At 46.9% G+C, this 23,386-nt stretch overlaps 1 protein-coding gene across 1 annotated transcript in view; it reads right to left on the bottom strand.

The window, feature by feature from the left end:
* Positions 1–8,627: 8,627 nt before the first annotated feature.
* The window catches only part of LOC310824057 (chordin-like), a gene marked incomplete at its 5' end in the record, with an annotated part of 53,240 nt that continues 38,481 nt past the window's right edge, over positions 8,628–23,386 (bottom strand). The window contains 13 exon segments of the mRNA XM_083696945.1: positions 8,628–8,888; positions 9,064–9,157; positions 9,510–9,701; positions 9,704–9,733; positions 10,021–10,124; positions 10,320–10,376; positions 16,572–16,665; positions 16,879–17,070; positions 17,393–17,506; positions 17,705–17,943; positions 18,106–18,382; positions 18,641–18,747; positions 19,912–20,080. Coding sequence (XP_083553071.1) covers positions 8,827–8,888; positions 9,064–9,157; positions 9,510–9,701; positions 9,704–9,733; positions 10,021–10,124; positions 10,320–10,376; positions 16,572–16,665; positions 16,879–17,070; positions 17,393–17,506; positions 17,705–17,943; positions 18,106–18,382; positions 18,641–18,747; positions 19,912–20,080 — 1,731 coding nt within the window. The 3' untranslated portion in view covers positions 8,628–8,826.

Genomic DNA, 23,386 nt, shown 5'->3' with positions numbered 1-23,386 from the left:
CAACCTCACCCTCAATACGGACAAGACGAAGGAGATGATAGTGGACATGAGGAAGAAGAGGGGACCTCATCGGCCACTGTACATCCGGGAACTTGAAGTAGAGAGGGTGAGCAGTTTCAAATACCTGGGCGTCCACATCAGCGAGGACCTCTGCCTGGACACTTAACACCACTCAGCTGGTTAAGAAGGCCCAACAGCGGCTGTACTTTCTGAGGAGGCTGAGGAAGTTTGGCATGTCGCCCAAGATCCTCAGCAACTTCTACAGCTGCATTGTTGAGAGCATCCTAACTAGCTGTATCACTGTGTGATGCAGAGAGTGGTGAAGACTGCTGAGAAAATCACCAGGACTCCACTGCCCTCTCTGCAGAGCATCTACCACCGCAGAGTCCACAGGAGAGCCGCCTCCATCCTCAAGGACCCCACCCACCCCCAGCACGGACTGTTCACACTTCTACCCTCAGGCCGGAGGTACAGGAGTGTTAAATGCAGGACCACCAGACTGAAGAACTCCTTCTTTCCCACTGCCATCAGGCTCCTAAACAACCCATAGGAGATTAATATAACCTTACTACCTCAAATAACTGAATTTTCCAGTTTGCATAATTGCACTGCTACATTTGCACTGTTTTATTATTATTACTGCTGCTATTTTATTTTATGCCTTAAATTTTGCTGTCTTGTACATTTGTTTAGTATATATTGTATATTCTTTAGTATTGTATATTTTACATTGGTTGGCATTCTGCGGACAGCAAAGCAAGAATTTCGTTGTACAGGGAAACATGTTTTCTACTGTGCATATGATAATAAACACTTTGAATCTTGAATAAGTGCATTTATAAAGCATTAATAACTGGCTCCTGATTGCAAGCTCCCTATTTGGCAAGCACCAAGTGAATATCAAATCTATCTAAACTAATAAGTTATAGCTGTTTGTAGATGGTTGACAATTGAATAATAAACTGGTTATAAGTGATTTATTAACTAATTATAAACCATTTATAAACCCTTTACAAATGTGACCTTAATGTAAAGTCTTACCCAGAAATAATGTTTTATTACATGAACAGGGTAGCACTGTGTTTATGGCAGTCAAGGCAAATTATTACGAGTCACAAAATTAGCGAGGATATTCGCACGCAAGCATGCACATGCACACACACACTGGAGCTTACTTGACTCTGCGTTTCAGTTGACTGAGCTATCAATACAATTTCACACTTAATCCCATTTCCTGTATCAGGTTTAACTCACTCCTCAGTCAACATACTGTAAGAGGAAAAAAAGATATTGCAAGACACTGAAGATCGATATTAAAGATTAGAGTCATCTGATGCGTCACTAACACCTGAACCCCCCTTTCTCTCTCTCTCCCTCTCTCGTAGTGAACAGAGCCTATTTGTCACAATGTAGCAGCAGAGGCCTCGAGAACAACTCTGCATCCAGGCCTGCATCACTAACTGTGGTGCTCCCATAGAGACCATTGATATGTCACCTGTGGAGAGTGAATGTTAGATTGGTCAATCCATGACCCCTGTGTATCAAATGTTTCTTGCGCTCCGATGACTCGTCATTAATACTAGAACAGCTAAAGCATATAGGCTACTGGGATAGACTGCCCCATAGAATGACAACTTTCATCTGTTAACATGTTTGGGTGAAACCATCGGTTGAATTAAATCTGGTTATCATAGTTGTATGTATCCTGTACATGTCATGACACAAATATGACAACTTTCCATCAAAAACATAATTATTTATGTTGATTGCTGTGTGTGTGTGTGTGCGCACGTTTCTGTCAGACTGCCCCAGCCGTCTTGTGATCTGGATTCCTTTTTAGGGTGCATCATGTCTTGTGATGATGGACTGGGGTCTGAGTGACAGAGTAGGACATGTACAGGATACATACAACCATAACTACAGACCGGTGGCAACACGTGTCTCGGCATGTCTTGCAGACATTTCTGCTTGGATGTCAGCCCACCACCTAAAGCTCAACCTTGACAAGACTGAGCTGCTCTTCCTCCCAGGGAAAGCCTGCCCTCTCCAAGACTTCCCCATCACAGTAGAAAACTCAACTGTGACCTCCTCCCATACAGCCAAGAACCTTGGGGTGATCCTTGACAACCGCTTATCCTGTGTGGCGAACATCACAGCGACAGCACGCTCCTGTAGATTCTTCCTCTACAACATCAGAAGGATACGTCCATTCCTCATCAGAGAAGCAGCACAACTTTTGGTCCAAGCACTTGTAATCTCTCGCCTTGACTACTGCAATGCACTCTTGGCCGGACTCCCCGCCTGCTCCATCAGGCCTCTGCAGCTCATCCAGAACACTGCCGCTCGTCTGGTGTTCAATCTCCCCAAATCCTCCCATGTCACGCCCCTCCTCCGCACCCTCCACTGGCTCCCGGTAGCAGCTCGCATCAAATTCAAGACCCTGGTGCTTGCCTACCAGGCGGCAAAGGGAACAGCCCCTCCCTACTTGCAAGCAATGGTTAGCCCCCAAAGCCCTGCAAGATCACTCCGCTCATCCACCTCGGCTGCCCGCCTGGCACCGCCGCCTCTACGTGGATGCAGTGGCCGCGCTACTCGGTCACAGCTTTTCACTGTCGTGGCACCCCGCTGGTGGAATGAGCTTCCCACAACGATCAGGACTGCAGAGTCACTTCCGATCTTCCGCCGTAGATTGAAAACCCATCTCTTCAAGCTACATCTTAACAGTCCCTCCTAAAGACCGCTTCACCCTCACTACCCCCCCTATACCTCTTCTCCCCTGCTACCCCCCTGTACAAGTTCTCTCCTGCTAATAAAATATATTTAAAAAATTAATTAATTAATTAAAAAACAAAAAATAGCCTACTGGCATTACGACTGCCAATGGCCCTTGGTGTGAGCATTGATTACTTTGTCTTATGATGACTGTTGGATAGATGATTAACTTACTTAAACAAATGTATTGTTGTACGTCGCTTTGGATAAAGGCGTCTGCTAAATGCCATAAATGTAAAATGTAAGTAGAAAGAGGGAATAGAGGCAATAGCCGTTAATGAGAGATGAAGGCAAGATTTCCACTCATACTCACCATCCTCTCGGCTTCTTGGGGAGGACGATTAACAATCCTAAAGTAACTCTGAGCTTCAGTCACCTGCAGCTGTCCATCTCTTCCCTGAACATTGGGGGTAGTGGGGTGGGGGTAAAATAGGGCAAGATTCACAGTCGATGCAAGTTAATAGGGGGTGTCGTCCTTGGTTAGCAAAGTTAAGTTGAGTTTTTACGTCAATACGTGGCACTCCAGAGAATTGGGTTTGCCATTTAGCTGAGCTCTAACAGCCGTCTACAGGTCTGAATTCTAAACCAGGCATACCTGTTGCTTCGATGCTGCCGCACAAACCGCCTTGCGGTTTAAGGCTCGTCACGCCGCTGATTGAGAAACTGCTTCTAGTCCAACTTCTGGTCCAAACGAATTTCTCAAGCCACATTCCCTCGTCAACTCTGGTGAATGAATATAGCCTACGTATCACTACATATGACGTCTACTGGGTCAGTCTATCCATGTCGTTATTTTGGAGGGGGAGAAAGAGACGAAAAGAACCCCACACATGCAACAGCGAGTCTTCCCTCAGGCTGCTCCGATGGAACATCGATTCTGTGTTGAATGCGGGTGCTGTCGCAGCAACTGTTCCTGCCCCACTGTACCCCTTGCACCTCCAGATGTGCAATGCTCATGAGGAGAGTAGGCTATGCGTATCGTGTCGCAGGGAGTAAGTTGTTGTGTTGTTCATTCAAACATTACCGGCAGGGATATCAAAATATGAGTAGCCTAGAATAAATGAATATCTCTCTTCTCTCATTTAGGCTACAGAACGCTCCACGGATGCACGCGAGTACAGTTAAGTGCACATGGATTCGTTTTTGCCTAACAAATGGCAATTGAGATCAGGAAGCTGATGATAAATTATGTGTTTCAATGGAGTCATCAAACGTATTGCCTGGATACCATAAGAGATTAATCTGACAGCTCAAGTAGCCTGATACATTTGGGACTGAATGATATATCACGGTAGGCCTTGAATGGATTTGCAGAATCCAATACATGGACACTGTGCAAATTGCCATTTGTGGGGACAAATACATTATGGAGGCCAAAAGGTCACACAAGAGCAACATGTTTAAATGTCCCACTGGCCATGTTTAAATGTCAGGGAGTCTGCCCTGTCAGCCTCTTGTCTCCAGTAATCACATACAGTACTGCCATACTTCATCCAGCAGATGGCAATAGAATAACATATCCGAGGAGACCTACATTCATTACTCAGTTAGAATGGCCCTTGTCTATGGCCCTCAACACCCCCCACAGCCATGGCTGAGGTGAGGTTGAACTTCGTAATGGTACTCACTCTTAAACATTGACTGCATTGTTAAATCAAATCAAATGTATTTGTATGTATCTGATACAACAGTAGGAGAGAATCAGCATAAAGCAGGTGGCCTGAGGCCCCTGGAAAATCTAAAGAACATCTAAAGGTGTGTGTGTGTGTGCTTAAACAAACCGGCCCACCAGAGGGACATCGGGGGGGTAAAGGGGGCAGCAGCAAGAGCCCGTAATCGCCCAGAGCCAACACTGCGATCATCTCAGCCCGCACAGCACTGGGCCATACACCTACACTGGGAGGGCTTACAGCAGAGGCCCCAGCCAAACCAAACCCCTGCACCGAGAGAGCCCACCCACCACTGAAAGGGAAGAGGACCTGAAATTGGCCCAGGCAGCAGCCGCCGCCCCCCCAACCCGTACCAACTCAGTGGCACACCTGTATCAGAGGGGCCAACACCAGCCACCCACAACTACAGTGCCCTGCATAAGTAATGGGACAGTGAAGCATTTTTTCTTCTTTTGGCTCTGTACTCAAAAAATTGGGATTTGAAATCAAACTGAAGTAGAGATTCTTAGCTTTTATTTGATGATATTTGTGTACATATTGGTTTCACCATTCAGAAATTACAACACTTTTTATGCATAGTCCCCCTGTTTCAGGGTACCCAAAAGTAATGGGACAGATTTATCAAATGTCCAAATTAAGCACTCATGTTTAGTATTTGCATGCAAGTCTGTGACCCACTGACCCCAGCAGATGCTGGGTGTCTTCTCTGGTGATGCTCTGCCAGGCCTGTACTGTAGCCATCTTCAGTTGTATTTTTGCCTCAAATGTTATCATCAGGAAATGAAATACATGTTAAATTGGATTTAAATCTGAAGATTGACATGGCCAGTCAAGAAATGTACACTTTTTTTGCCCTGAAAAACCTAGTACTAAAAACCTCCCGTACTACTACGGCAGTATGTTTTGGGTCATTGTCTTACTGTATGATGAGGCGCCATCCAATTAATTTGGAGGCATTTGCTTGCACTTGAGCAGACAAGATTCTGTACATTTCAGAATACATTCTGCTGCTGCCATCAGCAGTTACATCATCAATTAAGACAAGCCAGTTCTAGTAGCAGCTATACATGCCCTAACTGCCACCATGTTTCACAGATGAGGTGGTATGCTGTAAATCTTGGGCAGATAATTTTTTCTCCAAACTTTCTATTTGCAATCACTCTGGTACATGATAATATTGATTTTTATCTGTCCACAAGACCTCTGTAGGCTTTTTAGGTACTTTTTAGCAAACTGTAAGTGACCATCCTTTTTGAGGATAACTAGTGGTTTGCACCTTGCAGTGAAACGTCTGTAGTGCGACGTATTCTGCGGATGGTAGTCTCTGACACATTTACACCTACCTCCTGGAGAGTGTTCCTGATCAGTGGGACAGTTTTGTGTTGTCTCTTAATTATGGTTAATTCTTCGGTCATCCGCATGTGACCAGTAGAAGCAATAGCGTATATAAACTACCAAAAACAAAATCAACACAAAATAAACACTATACACTATATAAAACGGCACAGAGGAAAAACAGTGGCTGTGTGGGTGATCAGGTTTGTTTGATGCATCACCAGGTACTTCTGTTCTGCTGTATCACCAGGTTAGAATGAAGCTGGGTTTGCTAGGCCCCACTGGATCAGCCAGTCTTGGAGTTCTTTCAAAAGGTTTCAACGCCGGCAACATGTGGTGACAAAATGCTCACTTCCTGACAAACGTGATTTGTGAAGTCTCACAGGACCCCATCCCCCTCCCCAGCAGTCTGATCTAGGTCACAGGGTCCTAAGGTCCTACCTGTCACACACTCTAGAAGTCTTGCCTTGGCCTACCAGCCTGTTTGCGATTGCTGAGCTCACCAGTGCTTTTTCATTTATCTTTTAATAAAGGCTTCCTTAACTTTCATTGACACCACTTTGGTCTTCATGTTGACAGACACCAATAGCAGACTCCAAAGACAAACGCAAAGCCTAGAATCAAGTAGATTATTACTAGACATTGACAGCTCTCTTATGCCTCCACAAATATGTGACGGAGCACGCCTGACTTACCAGAAACACCTGTCAGCACCCCCCTCCCCCCCCACATACAAACACACACACACCACGTCGGTTTGATGATGTGGAAGGGATCGTTGTTTCAACACCTTCAGAAAGGTAAACAGCCCAGGGTCACACCAGGAACACAACCGGAGGTCTCCTCTCTCTCTCGCTTCTTTCTTTTCTCTCTCTCTCCATCTCTCCCTCCACTCTTCTCTCCTCTCCTCTATTCCTCCCTCTCCACACCTCTCCGCAGTGTTCTTCTCATTCATGTTTCTCCCCATGTCAGGGTGGGACTGTAGTCCTGGTTGTAAGAGATGCTTTGGGGGGTTGTGTGAAGCTGAGCTCTGTGTTGGTGGCTCACCTCAGCCTGAGAGATTTAAGAAGCTTTCAAAGGGCCCATGGCCCACCAAAGCTTTAGAGAGAGAGGAGAGAAAGAGCATCTTAAAACACTTCCCCACAGAGAGACAAGAATGTCCCTTGAAAATGCATCCACACCATGGCATGCAGATGTGCTCTTTTGCATGGGAAACAGAGGCACATCCATATGATGTATTATGTACAGTAACACATAAACTTGAACTCATGTACACAGATAAAATCAGACACACACATACACGTACAAACACACACACAGGCACTCATGCACACACAACATGCAGGCGCTCAGTCAAAAAGCTTAGGAATGCCCCATGACCTGAGACCTCTGACCCCACCTCTGGCTCTGCTGCTTCTGGTCGGCTGTCTGATGGCTTTTCAGCATGGCCTCTGCAGGTGCTACTGCGCACAACCAGCTGGCCTCTACTGCTCTAATGTCTTTTGCTGATGCACTGCATCAGTTTACAGGGGGTGCAGCAAACACATGTTGTGAGATTAAATGCTTCTGTCAGTCCTTTAGTCAGTGTATGTATTGTGTGTGTGTGTGTGTGTGTGTGTGTGTGTGTGTGTGTGTACCTACCTTATTCAGGGGCAAAGTGCACAGAGAATGCTGTTGAACACGTGGTGTGTGTCTGTGGAATGGAGGAAAGGAAAAGAAAGAGAGAGTGCCATTTGATCAGGGGTGGGGAGGGTGGGTGGGGGCAACCTACATCTGTTTGTCACATTTCCCCCATTCCTGATATCCAGCTGGACAGAACGAGAGAGGAGGAGAGAGGGGGAAGGACAGAAAACCAACAGATCAGAAGAGAAGAGAGCAGAGGCAGTAAAAAGAAAAAGAGAGAGCAAGAGAGAGGGAGAGAGAGAGAGCATGTCAGGTCAAACTGGCCTGTCATCCCTATAGCTGAGGGTCCATATGTGCTGAGCTGAAAAGAAAGAGAAAAAAAGAGAGGTATTACAAATCGAAGAAAGATGGAGCCAAAGGAAGTAATGAGAAATGTAGCACCACACCATACAGAAAATTGAGAGAATAAATAGGATAGTGGAGAAAGAGAGTAGAATGAAATAATGTGGCTGACTACTGGATCAACGAAAACACCAGAACACTCATTATTACAAACAACTTTTATGTTTCCTCCACACTTTCAATAAATACAGAATACAAGATTCATGATAATAATGACACCAATATGCTATAATGAAATAATACATCATTAAAAGAACAGTTAACATTATGGACAACCATGTGGAGGTGAACGAAACCATACTGAGAGGTCAAAGTATGTTTATGTAACGTCATATTCTTAATCTCTCCAATAAGCTCTTGTGTTTGTACTTTATCCCAAGACTGCAAGACAGCTGTTGATTGGCTAATGTGTTAGTGATAGTGATGCTAAATCAGAGAGTGGAGCGGATTGGTTGAGCTGATGAGAGAGTCCAAAATGCTGTGTGTGTGCGTGAGAGAGAGAGAGAGAGCGCGTGCTGCACCACACCCAGCATGTTTACTGCCCCGTATGTCTGAGCTACTGTTTAGCAGGCCCCTTTACCCCTGGAAAGTCCTGTCAATCAAATCCATCAAATACAAAGCCATTTACAATTTACTAAATTACGGTCAAATTTCAAATGAGAAATAAGTCAACATGAAATTGAAATAGATGCAGCAGATGGTATGCTTCAGTTCTTTTCTCCAACTTTCTCTTTCTTTCCGTTCTTTCAGTGAGCTTTGCGGGCTGCAGGGAAAATATCCTTCTCCCAGTCTCTTCCATTACAATTCAGTACTCCTCTCCCTTTCCTCTCTTTCTTTTTTTTCAGCTTGTCTTTCCTTTTTTTTGTTACAATGTTGTGGTGGGTATGGGGGGGCATTTTGTCATAAGGTGAGGGGAGTGTGGATTTATGGGATGTTGCTCTCCCAGTGTGCAGGTCTGGGTTAGCCCATGAGGGGGTAGAGGTTGAGGGAGAGAGGGTACGGGTGGGTGGAGACGAGTCTCAAATCAGTTTCCCCAGCTCTTCTTCTTTTCTGGAACTTTCACCAGCTCCTCTTCCTCTTTGGAGTCTAAGAAAGATCATTATTATATTTTATTTAATTTACTTATTAGATGTAATATCTTTGGTTTGGAGAAATGTCTAATTATCTGTATCCTCAGACACCCCAGTGGATGTGTGTGTGTGTGTGTGTGTGTGTGTGTGTGTGAGAGAGAGAGCTGCACCACACCCAGCATGTTGCTCACCTAGGCACTCGGGGCAGCATTTGCCCTCCTTGCGGGTGATGTTACTGCAGGTCAGCACCGGACACTGTTTCCTCTGGCACTTGGTCACACCATGCTGGAAAAAAAAGGTAGAGAGAGGGAGAGGAGGGAGAGACAGAAGGAGACACGTTAGGAATGCACCTCACAATGCTGTAAAACCATGAAATTCTCCACGCTTCTCAACCCCAAATCCCAGGGTTTCCCCCACTAAAACTGGAATGTCTGCCCAAGGGGTTTGGGCCACCCAACCAAATTGGCCATGTCATACTAACAAACCTCAACCAACAATGTGGCCTCAATACCCCTCCAAAACCCATTTAGCACCAACTAGACTTTTATTCTCTCTTGGAGTGTAATTTGGCTAGCAACCGGTCTGATTGGCTGGGATGAGTGTCAAACTCTTTCCTGATTGGCCTTGTCATACTCACATCACACCAGCAGGTGATGCACTTCATCTCCCCCACCAGTGGTACGCATGGGTGCCAGTTGTCACTGTTCTGGTAGTAGTTTTTACCAAACTTGCATTGGCGTGTGCCATCGACCTGCATCATGTCTGCATGCTCCAGGACAGGCATTTCGTCCTCGGGACACTCCTTACAGCAGTCTGAGGGGCTGCACCTCGCACTTCACACTGCACCTCGCATGTCGCCCCCTACAGGTGACCAGGGGAAAGGCAGAATTGCCATTACATTTTATGCTTTTATTGAAGATTTTAGTTATTGGCTGGAGCAGTTTTCTTTTTCAGAGCGACATAGTGACAAAGTAAATACAATTTATGACAAAACTGTGTTACAATGAGCTTTATGAGAGGTAAGTGGCTGTGACAAATAGATTTATGCTAATTGTTAGAATAATCAATTTATCTAACAGAATGTTTGCGGTACATCTCTTTAATGATCGTTTGAATGGCTTTTGGGGTTTTGCGCGTTAAAGGTCCACCTTGCAGGTGCAGACAGCACACTTGATGTAACCAAATGGAGGGACAAAAGGATGCCATGTTGTCCCTGGGGCATGCATCTTCTGGCCCCCCTCAAAGTAACAGCCTAAGAGAGACAGAAAGAGGGGGGGAATTATTTAAATCTCAGGAGTGACACTTATCTGCTGGTACAAAGAGAGAAGGAGAAAAAGACAGATTGAGGAGAGGGAGAGAGAGAAACAGTGAGAGCCTCCAGGCAGGGAAAGAGTGAGGAACAGGCGGATGGAGAGAGAGGAGTGACAGTCAGACAGAGAGATGGTACCTTCCAGATGCCTGTCTAGCTTCTCTGGAGCTTTCATGTCCTTGGGCTCCTTCCTCTCTGCACAGTATAGTATTGTGACGTAAGCGGACGTAGATGGCCGAAGTGCCGCTTGTAGTTTTAGTGTAAAAATTGCTGTATCGTGTGGTGATAATATTTGTAAAAATTGCTGTGTCGTGTTGTGAAAATGTTTGTAAAAGTTGCTGTGTTGTGAAACGCTTGTAAAAGTTGCTGTGTTGTGAGTGTTTGTGAAAGGCGCCGTGTTGTGTTGAGAGAGTGATATTTCGTTGTGCTGGGTTTTGTTGAGAGAGATATTCTGTATAAACACTGTTGGTCGGGAATTGAGGACTACAGTTAGTATATAACATAAGAGAGAAGACAAAAGTCCAATCAATTAGATATATTACAGAAATTAGATATAGAAAAATAAAGAGTATACATTTTTAGAGAACGGGTCAAGGTGTGAACTTTTTAGGCCTCTCAGAGTATAGAATAATGAGAATATAGTATGATATATAGTATATCTGTGTATACGGAATTGGAAGAAAGCCATCGGTGCCTCTTAAAGGAAACGTAAGTTACTTCTTGTAAAAACTGAACAATCAAAAGTAAGAATAGAGACAACCCTTTTGGGGAGTCGGAGTGTGATAAGTGTGATAAGTGGAAAGAAAAACGGCAGTTAGGTTTAGGATGAATGAATGAATGAATAAATAAATAATGAAATTAATAAATAAGATAAAATAAGAATATTTTATTATATAAGTATATGCTGAGTGAAAGTGATTCTTAATTGAAGAGATTCATGTCTAAGCTCACACTGATTTAATTCACCTTCTAGGGACACACACACACACATACCTCACATTCACACCCACTCTAAACACACATACCCCCTCCCCCTCATCCCCACTCATACACACATCACACTCACACATAGACACACACATCACATACTACACTCATACACACATCACACTCACACATAGACACACACACACACACACACACACATCACATACTACACTCATACACTCACACACAGACACACACACACACACATCTTATATACTCATACACACATCACATAATACACTCATACATACATTACACACTCACACACATAGACACATACACATAATTATACCAATATAGACGCACACTCATTCTTACATTCTCACACATACAAATACACTCTCAAGCACACATACATACATGCAAATACAGTTATACGGTTATACCTATATTTGATTCCCAGGGTGTAAGACATCAATTGTGATTAGGATATCTCAAGCTGATTTGAAAGCTGTTTCTTAACTTATTTCTTTAATTTTAAAGTGATATCCTAGATAACCAATAATACAATATTGTTCTCTTTTGACAAATTACAGAAAAGAGTGAAGGAGAAAGGAGAAATGGAGAAAGGGATTACCCTGGTAACTCCAGTAGAAATATTAGAGAATAAAACCCCTCTTTTAAATAACCAAATAAAAGTGATGTCAGAAAAATGGGAAAAACGAACCAGTAAGAATTATACTAAGTGGCCAAAGGAAGGGACATTTGATGTTGCAGTGGGTAAGGAACCCTCGAGTAAATTCAAGTAAATTCAAGAAAGAGAGAAATAGATATGTTGAAATCGTTCAAAACAGAAGGAGAAGCAATGTTAAAAGAAGAGAAGGGAAGTGAAGTGAGAAGGGGATCTAGAAGCCCCATAGAGCTTGATTGTTATGCAGGATTAGAAGAAGGTGTGTGGAGGTCAGAGTCAAGGCAAGAGAAGAGGACTAAACCATTGGAAGCCGGAGTAAGAGAGAGAGGAAAAGGGAAGGAACCAAGTGCACGCCGAACAGAGAAACAGCTATACAGCACACCCAGAGATGAGGGGGCAACCGCCTGGGGACCCAGAGATGACCCAAGAGATGACCCAAGAGATGACCCGAGGTCCGGTGATGAGGAACAGGAGGAGAGGAGGTCTGGGATAAGCCAGAGGGAGATAGACCAACAAACAATAGATGAAATAATTAGTGACTGGAAAGAAAATATTAGGAGAAGACATGAGGAAAGATCCAGGGCTACTGAACGAGAGTTGAGGGATAGGGGAAAGATAGGTCACCCAGATAGATATCATTGCCCCATCCTGATAAAAGGAAATCAAGGACACTATGTGCCCTGGGGTATGCAAGAGTTGCAGGGAATAGTTAGCGGATTACCTAACATACATGATGGAGCTGGTAAAGGGATTAGAAGCTTTGAGGAAGAGACTGCAGGGAAACTGCTGGCGGTGGGAGACCTCATAGCCCTGTTGGCCAAGGTACTGGAGGTGGCAAAGATGGAAGACGTTCTCATAAGCTGTGGACTGGAAGGAGCAAAGGGCAATACCAGAGCCGATGGGATGTCATATGACCAGACCAGAAATGAGAGGTGGACAACCCTGAGAGAAGAATATCCACAGAGGCTGGATATTAAGACACTGAAGGGAGACCCACTGGGAGAGACTGAGAATCCTGCCACATACCTGCACCAGCAACCAAAGAAGTGGAAACTAGAGACTGAAGTAGACACAGAGGGAGACCCACTGATGACAACTCTGTTCAGAACCGCAGTAGTAGATGCCATGTCCCCTCCGGTGAAAAGCAGGTTAGAGGATGTGGTGGGACTCACGTCCAAAACACACATGGAATTCTGTGATCATCGGGTCCATGCGGTGGAAAAATACCGGAAAGATGAGTCAAGGCTAAAGGAGCAAGAAAAGGAGGACCAGAGAAAGTTAACACAGCTCCAGCTGGGGGAACTCACAGAACGAAACAAAAAGAAGGTACAAGGGGCAATGGGCGCCGAAACCGGGAAACCAGTTCCATACAGAGCCACACCAGAACCACTTCCAGTGCTGAGACCTCAGGGACAAGAGCAACCCACCGTACTTGTAGTTCAGGTGTATACCCAGCAGCCCCAGCAGTTTAAGCCAGGGAAGGGCAGAAAGAGACCCCAAGGAAGGGTCCTAAGGACAGACCCACTAAGTCCACCAGGTGTGTGCTGGGGATGTCACCAAGCAGGACACAACCGAACAAATTGTACAATTAATCCATGGAAGTCGAGGGAGAATAGTAAACAGGGCTATGGTCAGCAGCAGCAGAGGCCTCCACAAGGACCGGCCAATCCATATAGGGGACTAAATTATGGTTACTAGGGATCTCTTGGGGAGAGATGCATTATGCATGCTGGGGATGAAAATATGGTGTTCCCCAGAAGGTGTATATGTAGATAATATGGCAATAAAGATACAAGAAATACCAATAACTGCAAGCGCAAATGTTTACTGGTTAGGGAAAATAAATCATGAAATAGAGTAAACTTGGTTAAAATGGAGAAAATATATTGAAGCCCAATTGCCAGATGCAAGGAGACCACGATTTGACTTAAATTGCAACTCCTGCCAAGAACAAATTTGGCAGGAGCAAACCAAAAAATCTGGTTGTCCCATTAATGTCACAATATATTATAGGGGAAAACAGGGAGCAGCTATGCAAATAGATGAATCAGAATTCGTAAAGATAATATATACCACAGGAAGTAGCCATATTGGTTAAATGACAGGTTCAGATGAAAGAAAAGTCAGATAATCAATTAATACAACCAATAATGCAGCTAGAGGATATAATACGCATGCATCGGATTGCAGGGCCGTTTGAGCAATCCATGTGGCTCCGAAGGGGGGCGAAGGTAGACTCTACAGGATTGTGGAGATCGCATGAGGGTACTATAGTAGCGCCTACTGTGCTACTGGGGATTTTGATCACTGGTGCGCATGGTTTTGACCATTGCGCAAGGGGGGAAGTTGTGAGAAAGATAAAAATCCAAGGGTATTGGGCACCCTATTTACAGGTAACGGTAGAAAATGCATTTAAACATTTGGTAATGGACTATGTAGACATGATAAAAAAGGTCATTGGGAAAAGATACATGCTTGTTGTTATAGATAGATTCAGCAGATGGGTAGAAGCAGGGAACAGGGGTTACATTTCTAACAAGAGAAGTAATACCCAGATTTGGAATAACTAATGAGATTAGCTCAGATAACGGTGCAGCATTTATTCAGAAAACTGTGAAACAAGTCATACAGCAGTTAAGAATAAAGCAAAGATTGGGTTGTGTCTCCCATTCGCAGTCACAAGGAATGGTAGAAAGAATAAATGGTACCCTCAAAACAAAGCTGAATAAGATATGTGCAAGCACAAAGCTTAACTGGGTAGATGCCTTGCCATTTGCATTAATGAATTATCGCATGCAGACTAACAGAAACCCGCATTTAACATCGCATGAAATGCTTACGGGTCGACCCATGCCAGTGCTAACAATAAGAGGACCTTACAAAGGACCACCACTTGAACAAGAATTGAAACAATATATGAAACAATTAACTGAGATACACAAAGTTATATGTTCACAGGAAAAAGACAAGCAGTCGGAACCGGAGACACCCCTGCCCAATCCGAGAACTCCAGGAGACCAGGTGTACATCAAAGTCTTCAGAAGGAAGTGGAACGAGCCAAAAAGAGAGGGACCGTACGAGGTAGTGAGAGCCACCCCCACTGCAATACAAGTCTGAGGGAGCCTAACCTGGTGCCACTTGAACCACGGCACCAGGGTCCCGAGGCAAGAACTCAGGCAAACCAGAGAAAAAAGACAAAGGAATGGGTGAGATCGTACAGGAGCACAGAGGAAATGAGGGCACAGACTTTGGGAAATTAGACTGGTTTGACAACATCCTAGGATCATGGGGAGGAATGTTGGCAAAAATGGGAATAATGGTTGTGATAGTGATTGTAGTGTTCGGACTGTTATTTTGTTGTATAATGCCTGTTTTGAGATCCTTTTTTATATAGAGCACAATTAAGCAGATGAGTGTAACCAGAGGGATAGCTCCGATGGCACTCAACAAATTGGGAGGCCACCTAGACCTATATCCTGTTCTCAACTGGGGAGGCAGCAGTGAGTCTTCTGCCCCCTCATCCGATGATGACGATATCGTCTAGACTCCCAGCCAGGACTAGCAAACGCTAACAGCTACACCTACTTGGGAGGAACATGGCTACAATCATCAAGAAGGACGAAACCCTGGCCATACAAGGACTATATTCCCTTTGGGAATATTGACAATTTGAATGGACAATGATGTGTTTTAAGGTGTTATGTGTAGCAATTATGGTGTGTAGTACTGATAGAATGACCATGTTGAATGTATGCATAGAGGCACAATGGGATGGCCATGGTTCAGAGACAGGGAATGGTCCCCTGTGTTGGACATACAGGTCCCATTATAGGTTGATGTGTTGTGTGATGTTTTACTTTTTATTAACAATTTGTGTAGTCATTTAAAGGTGTAGGAAGTTGTTGCTCATGGGGACGGGTGCTCATTTGCAGACCTGTAAAGTGGTTGCTCAATGATGATTGGATAAGGTGAGAACCGTGGGGTTATTTTCCTAAGTATGAGGCTGGGTTTTTCGCCCCCACCTGTAAAGGAGGCGTGTCCCCAGGAGCTCATAGAATGTCATACTGTTGATGCCATACATGCTATGTTTACTTCTGTGATGTATATTGTCTTAAATTCACTTGCATGTTTTATTAGTATATCATTTACAACTCATTAATATAGGATGTGGGACTATTAAGTCCCAAAGGGGGGAGTATATGGTAAATTTAAAGACATATAAGGGTTGTAATCCCACACCTAGGGGAAAAGGTCACAAGAAAACAGATGGTTTTAAGAATATTTGAAGAGTGCAATTAAGGAGGGGTGAGGTTAAAGTGAGGGCTGACCAGAGGGTATGAATACAATGAAGTACAATGGTTCAAAGCTGCAGAAACAGGATAGAGTGATCTAAGGACAGGATAGATGAGTAATAAACACAGTTGTAAACAGCCAGGACAAAAGGCTTTAGAAAACAGCCTAGGTCAATTGATCTCTCAGTAGACTGACCGACGCCAGGTCAGGTGGGAGTAGCCCCCTGGATGACGAAATGTAGTTCTTGAATGTTATTGGTGTATGTAGACAGGAATTAGAAGTTTGTTGAATGGAGGGCGTTGACCTGTGTGATGTTTATAAAAAGACAGGTAACGGAAGTGGAAAGGGTTCAACTTTGCAAATCTGAAACGGCTTCTTTCTCTGTGAATAAAGTCTCTGAATGAATCAACAGCTCTGGTTAACGGTATTTTATTTAAAAACACTATGATTTAAATTCTACGACAATATCATTTACTCACCATCACACACTGGACAGCACTTGTCTTCAGGCTGGACAGTGCAAGAGCAGGTCAACACTGGGCAGATGACCGGGTCACAGATCACGATACGCTTCTACAGGGAGGTCACATAGGAATGAAGGGATGATGAAAAAGTGGAGAAAATTAAGAGAGAGGTAAGACACAATTCTACAGTTAATAACAATATCATAAACACAATTATGAACATACTTAAAGAACAAATCTATTTAAAAAAAAAGAAAATAGTTATTTGCTTATTTCCCCGCTTAGCTACATCACCGCCCTAGTGGTGTGGATATATGCTTACCTGGCAGCTGCAGGTGAAACAGTTGTTATAGTTTTGGGTCCAGCGTGATTCATGGGCGTGGTGTTGACCCTCAAAGAAACAAGTGTTGGGGTCTTTCTTTAATTCTTCTGGGTCACGCACAAACAGGTCATCAAACTCTGCCTCCTCCACCTCCCCCCTTGTTCCAAACTCACAGTTATTAGGCACATGGACCTGTAGAGAGAGGGTTAGGGTTAGGGAGGATGAGAAAGAGACAGAAAGGTGTGTGTGTGTGTGTCATTACTCTTTCTTTTCACTTAATCCTAGGCAGCTAAAAATAACTCATCAACCAAGCCACCTGCAATGTGTGCGTATTTGATGGTTTGTGTGTGTGTGCCAGTGAAGTAGAGTGTTTGTGTAGGCTCATACTGGTTAAGTGAGCAATTACACAGACCTATAAACACTCAGATGGCTGGGGCCCTGCAGAGCCTTTTTATGACACCATGCTTTCAGTACTCTACCATCTTGTGGTAGCTGTGGTTGTGGTTCTACTTACCTGTCCGCGTATCTCTCCTCTGGGGTTAATTTTGGTGCTGACCTGGATGAAGGCAGTGCCTCTGTCCAGATGACGCAACAACTCATCACTGATATCTTTCAATACTCCCTGAGTCTGAGAAAAAGAAAGAGAGGGAAAAAGAAAAGAAGAGAGAGAGAGAGAGAGAAAGAGAAAGGGGAGGGGTGAGACTCTGCTTTAGACATACTCTGCTATATTACAGAGGCTACTGTTGCTATATCAGGCCTGACATAGGTGTGTGTGTGTGTGTGTGTGTGTGTGTGTGTATCCACATATGTGTGAGCCTCTACATACCTGAGAGCCATAGAACCCTGTCAGTAGTCTCTTGTGATTGGTGCTGCTTTCCAGCTCACCAATTTTGGCCAACCCGTGGAGGTGGGCGTTGACGGTGAGGTCATCACTCTTGCTGAGGCCCGCCACCACAATCTCGTAATGGAGGTGACAGCGTTCGTCCACAGACACCCAGGCATGACCCCCGGCACTGGTCCGGACTGGGGGGGCCACAAACCGTCCTGCCAGAGGGACTGGGAGCTCTGGGGAGGAGAAGGTGTAAAGTTAGAAGTTAAGAAGGTACGAGGTACTGAAATTATTCTACACATGAGGATCAAGTGAAAGAAGTTTAAAAAAACAAGTGAGAGGAAACAGGTGTGCCAGATGTGATGGCCAGGTGAGGTCAGTAGGTGTGTGAGACTGACCATGTCTGGGGGCCTCCAGGCCACTGTAGAGCAGAGCTCTGATCTGCCCCCTCAGCTCAGACCCCTCCTGGCTGTGGGTCGTAGCCACGTTGATGAACAGCTCGTTCTGCAAGAGCATGTGGATGTGACGTGCCTCCAGATGGCTCCAGCTGCCCGCCGCACGCCCCGTGGCACCATCATACTCTGGTGTCAGGTCATACAGGACAGAACGCTTACTGCGCCTCCCAGGCTTCAGCTCGATGGTCAGCCCTACCACGTCACTGGCCACCCCCACTACCTTGGTTTGCTTTGGTTAGAGTTTAGTTTCACTTCAATTCAATCTAGGTCATTAGTAATTTCTCGTAATTTTCTGTTCAGTACAATCTAATCTCTGCTCAGTTCAGTCTACTTAGTTCAGTTCAGTTCAGTCTACAAGTCTGATTCAGTTTGGTTAAATTCAGTACAAATTCAATTCAAATCTATAGATGTAATTCTATGCTATGTAAACTAATACAGACAAAGATAACATTCAACAGCGAACAGTCCGACTAAATACCTGGTAATCCAGGGTGCCGTTGTCATGGAGATTGAAGACTGCAAATCCAACTCCGCTGGTTTTACCAGGGGTCAGCGCATCACAACTGGACATGACACTTTGGATGGCTGGAGAGAGGGAGAGCAAGAGAGAGTGTATGAGTCTAATTTTCATTACATTTTCTACAGACGCACACACACACACACGTTAAGCCAACGTTAAACCTTTTTTGTGCAATGTAAGCCTTGTTGAACATGAAGGGCTTAGAGGACACAGGGAACAAAAACAAGAGAGGAACAATATACAGAAAGAAAGAGAGTGAATAGATTGAATAGTGGGAGAAGAAAAGGAAAAGGAGTAGTGGGGAAGAAGAATAGACTGTCAGGAGGAAAAGGTGCTAAAAACAGCAAATTGAGTTAGATGGAGAGACAGAGAGAGAAGACAGATTAGAGATGTTGAGAAGAATGTAGAAAGATGGAGGGATGTAAGAAGAGAGAGAGAGAGGGAACAGAGTGCGTTGGGTTTGAATTCTTCACACATAACGTCAAGCACAGAGCTGGAACACCAGTATGGAGAGTGAGGTCCAGCAGACTGTGACCTTGGCAACGCCAATTGTGTGTGCGAGCACGTGCGTGTGAGAGTCTGTGTGTGTGTGTGTGTGTGTGTGTGTGTGTGAGAGAGAGAGAGAGAGAGAGAAAAAGTGGCAGAGAGTGTTTGATCTGTGCGATCTAGGTATCTTGGTATGTTCATCTTCAGTGGTGAAAGTGCATGCATGTCGTATGTCGTGAAGGAAACGTGTGCGCTCAACTGTGTCAGACTTTGTCTATTTCTACGCACACACGCACCCACATGTGCGCTGGGGTAAAACACATGCATGCACACAGACACGCTGGGGTGAAAACACACGCTGCAAAAACACACACACACACACACACACACACAAACGTCTCTCTCCCTGTCTGGGTGGGCCACCAAGTCAAACATCAGGTTTAAGAACATGGTTTTATTCCAGTGATAACACTTTAAAGAAAGAAGGGCGAGAGGGAACAGAGGAATGAGAACAAGTGAACTGAAAGACACAACAGACTCAGTCTCTGTCTTTTGCCTTGTGTGAGGTGTGTGCCTGGATGACAACATGAAAGTCATAGACAAAGAGGAATGGAGGTGACAAACAAGTGGAGGTGACAAACAAGTTAGTCAGATAGATTAATTGAATGCTTGAGCATCTACCCAATGAACCACTTAAATCAATGGACACTTGGACAGTGCGGCTAACTGATCGGTTTATTCACATAAAGGGGAGGGGAACTTAATGTTACATGATTTCCTGCCAGTGATGAACCCTGATATGTGACGTGGGTCCTGACCTTCGGTTTCCACAACAATCTCCAGTTGGCCCCTGGACAGCCAGAAGAGTTCCCGACTGTTCAGGTCTGTCAGCACCTCAGCAAAGTCTGGGTCCTACCGAGACATTCATACAACGTTTTTGGAACTTCAGAGGAACCATACTCTAGCATTCCCTTTCACAACACAAGGGTCATGATAGATAAAATAAGTAAATAATATGGCCAGCACTCTCAAATAGAAAAATAAATGATGGTTTAATGCATAATCAGCATATAATCTGTAACACTAGAACGTCAGCGGAACCAAAATGACGGCGCTCAGAGATGGTGGGGGTTTAGCCCGAAGGCGTATTTAATAATAGAGGGGGAAAAGGGGTAGGAATGCTAGCGTGCGGCTCCCCCCCGGGTGACACGCGAACTTGCTCCCATGCCCCCACTCTAGGACTCGGGATCGGGCTGACGGGGGAACGAAGACACGTCCGGGGGGTCCGCCTCTAGGGCTAGGGTGAGTACGCTGGGCCGCCCGGACCACGGAATCGATGGCCCAGGTGACAACGCCAACCACTCCGGAGGGGGGAAGGATGGTGCCGGGGGTAGACGGAGCCACCTCCTCCGGGGCCAGGCGGGAGAGTGCGTCGGCCTTGGTGTTCATGGAGCCCGGCTTGTAGGTGATGGTGAACTCGAAGCGTGCCTGGCGGGAGTTGAGCCTCTTGGCCGACCGGATGTGGGTCAGGTTCTTATGGTCGGACCAGACCACGAAAGGCTGCTGGGCCCCCTCGAGCCAGTGTCTCCACTCCACCAAGGCCGCATACACTGCCAGCAGCTCCCGGTTGCCCACGTCATAGTTCCTCTCTGCCGGAGTCAGCCGCTGGGAGAAGTACGCACAGGGGTGGAGTCTCTGGTCCTCCGCGGACACCTGGGACAGGACGGCCCAGAGGCCGGTGTCAGAAGCATCCACCTCCACAAAGAACTGACGGGTAGGGTCGGGGTGGATGAGCACCGGGGCCGCCGTGAACAGACTCTTCAGGGTCGAGAAGGCGGCCTCCGCCTCCGTGGTCCAGGAGTACGGGCGGAGCGTGGAAGTGAGGACGGTCAGTGGGACGGCCACCTGGCTGAAACCCCGGATGAACCGCCGGTAAAATCCTGCGAAGCCCTGAAAGCGTCTTAGCTGTAGGCGGTTCAGGGGTTTAGGCCACTCCACCACCGCCTGGATCCTTCTCCCATCCGCCCGTAGTTGACCCCTCTCCACGATGTGGCCCAAGTACTCCACAGAGGCGGCGTGGAACTGGCACTTCTCGGCCTTCACAAAGAGTCTGATCTCCAAGAGTCGTTGGAGGACCAGCTGGACGTGCTGCTGGTGCTCCCCCTCCGTCCTGGAGAACACCAGGATATCGTCCAAGTAGACCACCACAAAGATGTTCAACATGTCACGCAGCACGTCGTTCACCAAGGCCTGGAAGACGGCCGGGGCATTGGTGAGCCCGAAGGGCATCACCAAATACTCAAAGTGCCCCAGGTGACTGTTAAAGGCCATCTTCCATTCGTCCCCCTCCTTTATGCGCACCAGATGGTACGCACTCCGGAGGTCTAGCTTGGTGAAGACGGCTGCGTGACGAAGGGGCTCGAAAGTCGAGCTCAGGAGAGGGAGGGGATATTTGTTCCTCACCGTGATAGCATTGAGGCCCCGGTAATCGATACAGGGCCGGAGGTCTCCTCCTTTCTTCTTCACGAAGAAGAACCCCGCTGCCACCGGGGAGGAGGAGGGCCGGATAATGCCCGAGGCCAGGGACTCTGAGATATACTCCTGCATGGACTGCTTCTCCGGGAGTGAGAGGTTATAGAGTCGGCCGGACGGGAGGGCGGCGCCCGGAACGAGATCAACAGCACAGTCGTAGGGGCGGTGAGGGGGAAGGGAAAGGGCACGTTCCTTGCTAAAAACCTCGGCCAGGTGGTGGTAGATGGGGGGCACACTGGACAAGTCTGGGGACGGGGCGACTGGTCTGGGGGGACCGGGTGGAGCGGAGGCGGAGCGGAGGCAGTTGGCATGACACCCCACGCTCCATCCCAGGATTCTCCCAGTGGCCCAGCATATGTGGGGATTGTGTCTCTCCAGCCAGGGTCTACCCAACACAAGGGGTGTTGTGGATTGAGGGATTCACTGTGGTTCCCCGATAGGGTGAGAGAGATGGTGCTGTGGGTGATGGTGCCCACGGATCGGCCGTCCAGTGCCTGAGCTTGAATTGGGGTGTCCAGGAGGAGCAGGGGAATCCCGGCCTCTTTAGCCAGGGTGGCATCTATGAGGCTGTAATCGGCCCCGGAATCCAGGAGGGCGCCCAGGCTGTATGACTCCTTGTTCCATCGGAGGGTGGTGGGTAGGAGCCGGGTTGGAGAGGTGCCAGAGTGGGTGACGGTGGTATGGCTCACCAGGACCTCTCTCTCTGGTAAGCCACGTCTTTTACCTCCGGAGGTCGAGGACGGGTTGGACAGGCCCGGATGTAATGGCCGGTCTGCCCGCAGTAGAGACAACGCTGGTCCCGGAACCGTTGCTCGTGCTCTGCTGCGGACAGACGGGACCTGCCCATCTGCATCGGCTCCTCCTCAGTGCCGGGGATGGCTGATCTGTGGCCTGAGGTGGTCCGGGTGGGAGGCGTGGAGGTTGGGGCTCGGGGAGGACAGGAATGGGGACTGGGGAGAGAACGCCCGAGGGAGGTGGTCACCCCTGGAGACGCAGTCCTCTCTGGACCGCGTTCGAGCCGTCTCTCCCGCAGGCAGTCGTCCATTTCCAGGGCGAGGACTACCAGCTCCTGGTAGGAAGAGGGGCGGTTCTTCAGGAGCCAGTCTTTAATGTGGTCAGCGAGGCCCCGCTTGTAGGCGCTGAGAAGTGCCTTCTCCCCCCAGCCGCTCTCTGCAGCGAGGGTGCGGAACTCCACCGTGTAGTCGGCCACCGACCGGCTCCCCTGGCGGATGACGTGGAGGCGCGCAGCTGCGTCGGCGCCCTCCTGGGGGTGATCAAATAAAAAACAAAACTCCGCCTTGAACCCCCCATAATCTGTTGCCAAGGCGGAATTGCTGCCCAGAGCAGCAACGGCCCACTTCAACGCCCGACCGGTCAGGAGAGCAATGATGAACGCCACCTTGTCCCCTCCAGAACGAAACCTGCTGGGCTGGTACAGGAAGGCGAGCTCGCATTGGGCCAAGAAGCCGCGGCAGAGATCGAACTCGCCTCCAAAGGGACAAGGCAGCGTGAGGTGAGGCTCTCGAAAAACGGGGGGAATCGGGGTACTGGGTCCAGGGGCTAACCTTGGATCGGGAGGTGACGGGGCCGGTGTTGTGGGCTGGGGTAGATTGGAGGGGTTGAGCTCGAGCCTACGGAGCCGGTCATCCATTAGCCGAAAGGCGGCTTCCAGTTGCTCCGTGACCC

Source organism: Argentina silus (genome assembly GCF_951799395.1).
Source record: "Argentina silus genome assembly, chromosome: Y".
Classification (NCBI taxonomy): Eukaryota; Metazoa; Chordata; class Actinopteri; order Argentiniformes; family Argentinidae; genus Argentina; species Argentina silus.
This window is presented reverse-complemented; position numbering and strand designations above follow the sequence as displayed.